Source organism: Acomys russatus, chromosome 26, assembly GCF_903995435.1.
Source record: "Acomys russatus chromosome 26, mAcoRus1.1, whole genome shotgun sequence".
NCBI lineage: Eukaryota > Metazoa > Chordata > Mammalia > Rodentia > Muridae > Acomys > Acomys russatus.
In genome coordinates this window covers 11078645-11089505 of record NC_067162.1, presented here as the reverse complement: position 1 = coordinate 11089505, position 10861 = coordinate 11078645, and the positions used below count along the sequence as shown (strand labels likewise).

Genomic DNA, 10861 nt, shown 5'->3' with positions numbered 1-10861 from the left:
GGCAGCAGAGCCCATCGGTTCCAAGCACCTCAGGAGGTGGCCCTGACTCCCGGGGCTTGGGGTGAGGGAGGTATAAAGCCAGGGGTGCAGGGGAGAAAACTACTCACTAGGAGAGCCAAAGACAGGGTTGTGCCTTACCTCAGGAGCCACCCCTGCGCCCCTCCTGGCGGTCAGCTGCTTGCCCTACCCTCCTGAGAGCTGCATGGTCCCCACCCCAAGCACCCAGGAGAGTGAAAAGTAACCCACCTAGCAGGAAAACAACTAGGGGCAAACCCAGTGGCTACCCTCCCACCCATCCATGCCTCTCATGGGGACAGGACATCACCCACTGGCCCAAGTGAAGTGCCAATGCCCTCCCCACCCAGAGCCAAGCCCCCACCCTTCCTAGGCCCACAAGTGAGATTGCACATTAACTACTGTACGGAGAGGAGCGGTGTTGGGAAATGTGAACCCTGAGAGTCAGTGATGCTGATAAGAATAAACAAGACGCCTTTGTAACAGCCCTGCTGTGCTCTGCTCACTGGATAGGGACATGCTGCCCATCTAGGTGCATATTACCTGTTGGAGTCCTTGTGCTGGCACCGCCCAGCCTGAGATCATAAGTGCAGCTAGGAGACAGCAGCTCCGTGGTGTAGAGGAGCATGCACATGGCACTGGGTCCTAGGACCCCAAGAAAGGCCAAAAAACCAAAGAAGCTTACTCAGAGGGATTGAAAACTAAAGGACTGGGAGGGAGTTGAGTGACATGGCCAGTTTGAGAGTACCCTGGGCTGCATAAAAGGGGAAGAGGTGTGGTTTAGCATTTAGGTCTCATCAGGTTAGTGGCCTTCACGGTACCCTAAGACTAGCCCAAGCCAGTCCACTCTGTTAGGCATTCCTCTGTGCAGGTGTATTCTTGGGAAGATAATGAACATTAAGGTCCGCCTTGGATTAGGAGCTTGGTTTGGTTTGTGATCTATGAAACGGCTCCCAAGCTGGTCAACACTAACAGTACAATGGTACGTGCTGTCAGAAGTGGATGCGGGGCAGTTTGTGCGAGGCTTTCCACTTGACCCTATTAACTGCATTTAAATCAGGACCTGTGTCAGAAGCTAGGTTCCAGCCCAAGGCCTGGAGCTCTGGACAAGCCTTGGGTTAGCTCTTCAGGGTCTGCTCTTTCCAGTAAGAAGGACAGATCAGATAACGCAGTAGACCTAGGGCTGGGAGGGGGGGGGGGGAGAGAAGGACCCAGAAGCACCATAATGACAGACAACTGCCCTTTGTACTAAGAAAAAAAAAAGCCGACCTACCCAAAGAGAACTCACATGTAGGACACTTCCACCTTCCTGAGAACCCTGTCCATCTGAGATCTTGTGGTCCAGTTGGTGGGCAGAGACTTCCAACATGTCAATACCATGACAATCAGTCCCTGTGCACCAGAGAGGTCAGGGTATCACCCCCACAGCTCTAGTCCTACATGCCCTGCTCATCCAAATCCCCAGCGTGACGGGTCTCAGAACTGGATGCTCCCAGACACCACTTGCAGCTGCTCTTGTGCTCTGTGATGAACTGAATGGAGAGCCTTTCAGAGCCTCCCAGCCCGGCGCACCTGCTGCATGGCTTGCTGTTATTCCAGGTGGTCAGCGGACACTAACCCAAAGCAGACCCAGGATGGGCTTGTAGCCAATTGACAGGGCGGTGAGTGACAACATAGACTGTGGACTGTCCTCTCCACACCTGCCACGCACTGACAGTGGGCCCTAAGGCCATTCCACTTGAGATGCTTCCATTTTCTCATTGTTGCTGGTTTATTTTGACAAAAAGTTTGACTCTAACCCTGGCTGGACTGGAACTCAGAACTCTGCCTCTGCTTCCTAAAGGCAAGTGCCACCCAGCTTAAGAGAGCCATGGTCCTTGGTTTCCAATGTTAGAATGAGGGTTATTAACTTCATAAAGAATACCTAGAGTTCTGGGCCTGGTGGCACACACCTGTAATCCCAGCACTTGGAGGCAGAGGCAGGTGGATCTCTGAGTTCAAAGCTGGTCTAGTCTACAAAGTGACAGACAGGGCTATGCAGAGAAATCCTGTCTCAAAAAACAGAAAACAAAGAATACTAATACACCTTGTTTTCTCTATATTGTCCTTCCCCCCTCCCCCCACCTTGATTCACAGGCTGGCCTTAAACTCAGAGAGCCCTGTCTGCCTCTGCCTTTGCCTCTGCCTCCCAAAAGCTGGGATTGAATGGATATGGCACCACCACCAGGCTTCCTGGCACTGGGCTTCCCTTTATTGTCTTTATGACACTGTGTATATACACTCACATGCCAAGGCACTGCACCCCAGGCACTATTGCACAGGTCCCTCTTTGTTCTACTCTAGTCTAGTCAGGCCTTCAACTTAGAATCTTTTTTTTTTTTTTTTTTTTTTTTTTTTTAAGATTTATTTATTTATTATGTATACATTGGTCTGCCTGCTTGTATACATTGGTCTGCCTGCAGACCAGAAAAGGGCATCAGATCACATTGTAGATGGTTGTGAGCCACCATGTGGTTGCTGGGAATTGAACTTGGGACCTCTGGAAGAGCAGCCAGTGCTCTTAACTGCTGAGCCATCTCTTCAGCCCCCCCTCAACTTAGAATCTTATTACCTTACCTCAGTGTCCCATTACCTGGAATTACAGGTGTCTGCCACTTGGTGTGTTTGTGTGTGTGTGTGTGTGTTGATGTGCACACCCACGCTTCATTTAAGTTTTGGGATTTTCTGTTTTGATTTTTCGAGACAAAGTTTCTCTGTGTATCCTTGGCTGTCCTAGACTCACTTTGTAGACCAGGCTGGCCTTGAACTCAGAACGATCTGCCTGCCCTTCCCCTCCCCAATGCTGGGATTTTATTTTGTTTTTAATCCAGGATCTTGGAGCTGGAGAGATGGCTCTGCTCTTCCAAAGGTCCCGAGTTCAATTCCCAGCAACCACATACATGGGGGCTCACAACCACCTATAATGAGATCTGGTACCCTCTTCTGGCATATAGGCACACATGCATGCAGAACATTGTATACATAATAAAAAATAAATCTTACAAAAACAAAAGACAGGGTCCTCAAACTCCTTACTAGCTAAATGGCCTTAAGCTGCTGGACCTCCTGAGTGAGTCACTACACCCTGTTGATGAAGTGCTAGGCTTAAAACGTGCTAAGCACTGGGAGTGGTGGCACACGCCTTTAATCCCAGCACTCGGGAGGCAGAGGCAGGCGGATCGCTGTGAGTTCGAGGCCAGCCTGGTCTACAAAGTGAGTCCAGGATGGCCAAGGCTACACAGAGAAACCCTGTCTCAAAAAAAACAAAACCAAAAAACATGTTAAGGATGCACAACTGAGCCAAGCATGGGAACCAGCATTTGGGAACCTAAGGCAAGAGGATTACTGTGAGTTCAAGGTCAATCTAGATCAAGACTTAACCACCTCCCCACCAAAGGATGGATGCGGTGACACCTATAATCCTAGCACTCTTAAGGCAGAAGCAGGTGGATTTCTGTGACGACAAAAAAAAAAAAAAAAAAAAAAAAGACTTAAACCCTTAATGTGCAGGAAAGCTGCAATAAGTGGTCTTCTGTATATTCTTGTACCCTTGACCACAGGCTGGAACTCCATTTCTCTCCCTAGCTCCCTACCCTCCCCCCTCAGTATTCTAAGACCTCTGCTTCTTAGGTGGAGGGTGTGTTATAAAGCCAAGGGCCCGGTCCTGATCGACGAGGTTGGATGGTTGGAGCTGTCCTTAGGCTGGATCCTGTTAGCATTTCTTCAGCCCTTACTCTATTGCTGTGTTCATTTAGTCGACAGGGCTGTGAGGTATGGGGGGGGAGGGGCACTTTATAGTACAACATCACAGGAAAGATATGAGAGGGTCTCCCTGTGTAGTTCATCTGTAGACCAGGCTGGCCTTGAACTCAGAAAGGTGTGTGCCATGAGGCTGTGAAGACGGCTCTTCAAAGGTAAGGACACTTGATGCCAAGCCTGACCACCTGAGGACAGTCCCTGGGATCCACATGGTAGAAGAAGAAAATCAACTTTTATAGGTTGTCCTCTGACCTCCATACATACATACACTGACTCAATATATATATTTATATACAAGTAAATGTAGATATTAAAGTCTAGTTGGGCATGGTGGTACATGCCTATAATCCCAGCATTCTGGGGGGAAAAAATCTACCTAGGCCCAACTTTTGTAGAGCTTCTGAACTTTCTGCGGCAGCCTCCAGTTCCTGGATTATAGGTGTGAGCTGCCTTATCAAGCTTACCATGAATTTTTAGTTTATTTAAGATTAGTTTTCACTGTTTAGCCTTGACTAGCCTGCAACTTGCAATCTTCTTGCCTCAGCCTCCTGAACATTGGAGTTAGAGGCATAAACCACCATGCCCAGCTCACTATCTTTGAGGGGGTGGAGGGGCTTGGTTTGGCTTGGTTTTTCGAGACAAGGTTTCTCTGTGCAGCCTTGGCTGTCCTGGACTCATTTTGTAGATCAGGCTGGGCTTGAACTCACAGAGATCCATCTGCCTCTGCCTCCCAAGTGCTGGGATTAGATCCCCATGTATTGTTTAAGCAATAGTTACCAACTATTTGAAGAACATTGATGAGACAGCAAGAAAAGCACATCCTTAAAAATGTTTCTAAAGCTGGGCAGTGGTGGTGCAGGCCTTTAATCCCAGCACTTGGGAAACAGAGGTAGACAGATCGCTGTGAGTTCAAGGCCAGTCTGGTCTACAAAGTGTGTCCAGGATAACTAGGACTGCTATACAGAGAAACCTCGTCTCAAAAATAAAGTTTTTAGGTACTGAGGGCCTAGGTGTAAACTTCTCTAAAAGAGGCAGGTAGGTAACAAAGAATGCACAGAGCCTGGACATTGACACAGAAGGACAGGTTCACACATAGAGAAGACAATACATAGGGTCAGGCTGACAGCAACACCTGCTGATAGGAACCTGCTGCTGGATGAACCCATTACCTCTTTATGACTTTTCTCCATAAACGCCAGGGCTTTTAGGCTGACCGAGTGGCCCTTCATTTGCTGAGATGAAGACAGTCTGGACACCCTAACACAAGCTAAATGTGATGTTGCACGCTTTAATCCGAGCATGCACGAGGTAGAGGCAGGTGGATCTCTTGTTTCAGGCCAGCCCGGTTCCAGTGAAAGCCGGCCTCAAGACACACCTGTACCCCGTCTCAACAGACACCCCAACTAGGACTTCCCCTAATCTGTACTGCTTCCCACGGCCTCTCTGCACACACCTTTCTTTCCTGCAGGTCTCCGTAGCTCACTGGTGGTCCATTCGAGCTATTCCCGCCCCGCCCCACCGCAGCGCCTCCCTGCAGGAGTTCGCGCCAGCGCTGGTGCAGCCCACTCGCCCTTAGTAAACTGAGCGACCTTATTCACTGCTTTCTGCACCTCGCTGCGGGCACACAACAAGCACCACTCTGGGCAGGGGTCCTTACATCGGCCCCCAAACCAACGGAAGCCCTGACACCCCAACAGCCCTCCAAACATCCTCCCACTCCACCACAGGGAGACCCATGCACTAGACAACCCTACCCCGGCGCCCTGCCATCACTTTCCCACCACTCTCATTCATCCTCGGACTACAAAGAAAGGATCCTGGAGAGACAAACATTATCAACCCCTCCTCCCACCACCCGGCGGGTGCAGGCAAGCTCACTCACTAACAGAAGGCAGAACACGCTGCCACCCTCATGTCTGGTAGGCCACCATAAAGAGCCCGACCGTCCAGAGAAAGAGAGGCCCTAGAAGGCCAAAATATGTCGACTTCCGCCTGCAACTTGGCCATCTTGGTTATGGGCGTCCAGTGCGTCAGCCTCCTACAGAATTGGGTCGGACCTCAGATGCCGCTGTGGAACTTAAGTTTCCTATTTAGCCAATATCAATAATCCTACTTTTCCGTAAATCTTATGGGATCACAGCGGGGTAAGAAGCTTATTCTATAAATGCATTAAATTTAGCTCATAGGTCAAGAGTACTTGCTGTAGCTGAGCATTGCTGGCTCACACTTTTAATCCTACCACTAGAGAGGCCGGTCTACTTAGTGAGTTCCCGGGCAGCTAGAGCTACAGGGTGAGACCTTGTCTCAAACAAACCTCTCTCTTTCTCTCGGTTTTTCAAGACAGGGTCTCTTTGTACCCTTGGCTGTCCTGGACTCGCTTTGTAGACCAGGCTGGCCTCGAACTCACAGCAATCCGCCTGCCTCTGCCTGCTGGGATTAAAGGCGTGCCCCACCATGCCCAGTTGCTTGCTGTTCTCATAAAGGACCGGTTCAGTTCCCAGCGCCAACACGACCGGCCCAGTGTCTGGAGATCTGACGCCCTCTTCAGGCACAGGCATGCAAACAGGTAAAATTTTTTAAAAGAAGAGGGGGAAAAAAACACTCGGAGGCAGAGGCAGTCCAGGACAGCTGGAACTATACAAGTGATATCCTGTTTGAAAACACCAAAAAAATTAATAAATGGCTGACAAGATGGCTCAGCAGGTGCCTAAGTACGGGGTAGCTTCCCCAGGAAGATAAGAGGAGGGCACAGACCCAGAACCCAGTACTTTGCCCTCTACACTTGTAAGTGAAAGAGGATTTCGAAGACGTTTTTCCTTAACCCCAAAGGATGCAAATCTCTCTCCACCTGGACTCGTCCAACGTGACGGTGCCTCAGCTTGCAAGGGCATAAGAGAAGGAAACCAGCGGCCCGGCTAGGGACATTAAGCTGGCCGCCACCGGTCACGCGGGAACAACCCGGGTGGCTCTAAGTCTCCTGAGGCTGGAAACAGCCGAAATGGAGGTGTGGCCTACGATGGAAGCCCCGCCCCGGAAGCCCGCTGGTCATGCTAAGACGGTCGGCCCTTGTCCTTATATGGACATCCGGAAGTGGTTCGCAGCTTCGTCACTACACCCAAATTTAGCCAGGGAAGTCGGCCGGCTTCCGTGGCGGGAAGCTTGCCGGCTAGTATGGGGGTGTTCCTTAAAGGGCCAGCACAGAAAAGAAAAAAAAAAAAAAGAAAGAATATTAGAACTTTTTACCTTTCTGCAACTAGAATCAGTTTTTTCTTGACATGTGACTCGGTTGAACTGAGAACTTCTTTTCTTTGTGTATCTCTTTATATGTTTGTGATCTTTGGGGGGGGGTGTATCAGAAGACATCTTACATGAGTCTGCTCACTTGTACCTTGTGGGTCCGGGAACCAAACTGAGGTCGTCATACTTGGCAGCAAGCGACTCGACCCACTGAACAATCTGGACCCAGATATTTTTCTTGGAGCAATTCGACTGACTTCCCAGGGCGTGAAGGCAGAGCTGTCGGCTAGGGAGGATTAGCAGGCCCTATATTCACTAGGACTTCCAGGTTCTGGGTCGCGGAAAACTGGGAGATGTTTGACGCTGAGCCTGAAAGTTGCACTCGCGACGTGAATATCGGTGGCTACAGGCAGGGTAGCTCCCTCCAGGGCCAGCCAGGGTCGTCTGAGCCCACTTTCCACCCATGTCTGGAAAGGTGGAGATAGAAGGTTTGGAGGCTTCATTTGCCCCTTTCGCCGTAGTATAATAATTCGTTTAGTAAATACTGATCAGGTGACCGCTTCAGTTTTCTCACCTGGAAAAAGTACTTTCTAGGGAGTGGAGGTGGGGGATCAGAGACATTGAATAAAAAGAGAAAGCTCGACAGTGTAGTAACTGGCGCGTGGTAACTGCTTAATAAGTAGCAGCGTTTTTACTGTTCAGAAAACATTAATTAGCTGGCTGGTAAGCGCGATGAACAGTGCCCTCAGGGAATGTGCCCCTGGTCCGGGTTTTCCCCACTCCGGTGGGAAGATTATCGCTCACCACCCATCTCGTGGGTGGGCCTCATCACCTGGCCCGCTGGTGGGTCTGAGAACCCAGAAACCTACGGTCTCAAAGAGCAGTATAGTTCAAGCCCCCTCTTCCTTCGAGCCGTAAATGTATCCCTATTGCTTTAAGGAGTCGCTAGCCACTGCGGAAAGCCCGGATGAGGCCCTCTGATTGGGCGTGGCGTCTCCGTGACGTCACTCGGACTATATTAAAAGGGCTCCGGCACGCTGGCCCCGCCGGAACGTCTAGCCGTGTATCCGCTTGTGGAAGTGTAGTAGTACTGCCCGTCTTATCCTTTCCCAGCTCTCCTCCACACTCGTCGAACAAGCATGGAAGTACAGAAAGAAGCGCAGCGCATCATGACCCTGTCCGTGTGGAAGATGTACCACTCTCGCATGCAGCGAGGCGGCTTGCGCCTCCACCGGAGTCTGCAGCTGTCCCTCGTCATGCGCAGCGCTCGGGAACTCTACCTCTCAGCCAAGGTAGAGACCCATCAGCCCGAGCTCCCGCCATCCGGCAGGGCCCTTGACCCTCGCCTGCACCCGCCGCGGGAAGCCGAAGCTGCCGTGAGAGCAGCGCTCCCCGACGCCGAGCAGCCTCCGGAGCCCATGGATACGCAAGAGGAAGTACTCCGAGTCCAGGAGACCCCAGCGCTCTGTGACCGGACCCCTGCCAGAGTCAGTCGCAAGCGCCGGAGCAGCAACAACCTGAGCGACGGCGGGGATGCTGGACTGGTACCGAGCAAGAAAGCCCGTCTAGAAGAGGAGGTGGAGCCGGTGGCGATGTCGGAGGTGCCCGATCGCCTGCAGCATCCTCCCGCACAAACCGAAGGCGCCTTCCCTAACCTCGCCCGCGTCCTCCAAAAGCGCTTCTCCAGTCTCCTGAACTGTGGACCCGCCGTGCCCCCGCCGACACCCCCCACGTGCGAGGCCAAGCCAGCCTGCCGCCCGGCCGACAACATGCTCAGCGTGCTGGTGCGAGCCGTGGTGGCCTTCTGAGGATTCCGAGCGGCGCCACCGGAGCCGAGAACGCACATTTTTGAGGCGAGGGCCGACAGGGCTCGAGAAAGAAGAGCCGCGGTCCGAGCCGCCGAGAGGCCAGGGGAAGGACTGAGGAGCTGGGGGCGCGGGCGCCTTCTCCCAGACGTGCGTCCACAGGTGCTATTAAGGGATTGTCCCTTCCTTGACTGGAAGAAGGGACACCTGGATCTCGAATCTCAGGGTCGGACTCTGTAGGGCCCCCGCTGCCCTTTCAAGGCCGTTTCACTAGCATACTCGTTTCGGCCCCTACAAGAGGCACGCTTGTGCAAGCAGTCAGAATTGCGTCATGGGACAGACGCCGGTGCTTCCTGTTGCCTTGCGTGGGTGTGGGGCCTGGGAGGAGGCCAGGGTGTGGACCCGCCCTAGGGACTGGGAAGTTACTTGAGTCACCTCGCCCCCACAGGCTGCTTGCTGTGGGTGAGCCGGCCTTCGGCTGAGAGCCTGGACTGGACTGGACCAGTCAAATCTTTCTGCAAAGAGAAGTGGCGTGCCCGGATACCCCCGGACCTGTCAGCCTAGACTCGTCGCCTGGCGTGGACCACCTCGGGAAGGGTGGGCAGCTGGTCGCAGTTGCTGGCTTGGACACCTTCGGGCAGGAAAGGACATACTTTTGCCAGAGAGTTTAAGAAAGTCTGTTTACTTTTGCCGTGGTGGGTTGTGTTTAACGCTCGTCTACCTTGCGTTTTTCTATGTCAGCTAGGAAAATAAAGACCGTTGGTGTAAAACGAGCTACCGTCTGGCTTGCTTCCATGATGGGGGGAGGAGCAGGGTTAAGGGGTCAGGGCTGGCAGGCGCTCCCTAAGCCTCCGGAACTGGTTTGACCGGGTGCGGAGCCGGAGGGAGACCGGGCCCCATTTCTTTGCCTCAAGTTGCGTAACCCAACACCTTGATTTGGGGGTTCCTTAGAAATTTAACAAACTCTGGGAGACCGCGTATGGAAAGTTTAATTGACAACATTTAAGGGACATCGGGTGTAGGGTTTGAAGAGGAGCTGGGAAGATTTCATTAATGGCGTTTTCCCCATGCCCTCCCCTGGACTGGAACTGTCGTGCACGGAGCTCATGGGTAGAGCGGTAGGGACTGAACTTTGAACACGATTTCCTCAGTGCAGCTGTGTGTCTCAGGCGATTAAGTTACCTATGTATGAAGTGGGCCTAGGCCGGTCATAGTGGCGAACCCCTTTAATTCCCAGCACTGGGGAGGCAGAGGTGGGCGAATCTCCGAATTCGAGGTCAGCTTGGCCCTCAAAGTGAGTTCCAGGACACAGAAGAAACCCGGTCTTGTAAAAAAAAAAAAAAAGAAAGAAAGAAAAGAAAAAGAAATGGGCGGAAAGCCGGACGATGGTGGCGCACACCTTTAGTCCCAGCACTCCGGCGGGAGGTAAAGGCAGGCGGATCGCTGTGAGTTCGAGGCCAGCCTGGTCTAAAAAGCGAGTCCAGGATAGTCACAGTTACACAGAGAAAACCCTGTCTCAAAAAAACAAAGAAAAAAGAAATAAATGGGCCTGTAAACCGTTTCCTCAGCACACTTAGACTTTTAATATTGCTAACGCTACTTGCCCAGCTTGATGGCTTACGTTTAATCCAACTGAGGTTAGTATGTGAACCAGTCTAAGAAACACAACTAGTCCCTAAAAGTTTTGTTTTTAAAGCCTTGCAGGGTCGTGAGTGCCTTTAAATCCCAGCAAGAAGACAGAGATAGATCTCTTAAATCAGAAGCCAGCCTTGTTACTGTAGTTAGTTCCAAGTCCACGTCTACGAAAGCCTTAGCCTTGATACCATCCTTCTGCGGGTTACCCAATCAGAACATAATGAACTAATTTCTCTCACTTTGGTTTCCGACCGGCTTTAGGTATAACCTGGGGGCGAGGCTTGTAGGGAGCTCGAGTTCCGAGGGACAAAGGAACCGCAGGTGCGGAAGGCTCAAGGAAGGCGCCCGACAGCTGTCTCCGCCCCCTCGGG

At 51.8% G+C, this 10861-nt stretch overlaps 1 protein-coding gene across 1 annotated transcript; it reads left to right on the top strand.

The window, feature by feature from the left end:
- The first annotated feature begins 8079 nt into the window (after positions 1 to 8079).
- On the top strand, positions 8080 to 9629 carry Ier2 (immediate early response 2). The gene has a single exon (XM_051168918.1). The coding sequence runs from the start codon at positions 8190 to 8192 to the stop codon at positions 8856 to 8858; it is 669 nt and encodes a 222-aa protein (XP_051024875.1). The 5' UTR covers positions 8080 to 8189; the 3' UTR covers positions 8859 to 9629.
- Positions 9630 to 10861: the final 1232 nt, after the last annotated feature.

Coding starts and splice junctions, on each gene's coding strand:
- Ier2 (XM_051168918.1), top strand. CDS start 8,190: ATGGAAGTACAGAAAGAAGCGCAGCGCATCATGACCCTGTCCGTGTGG.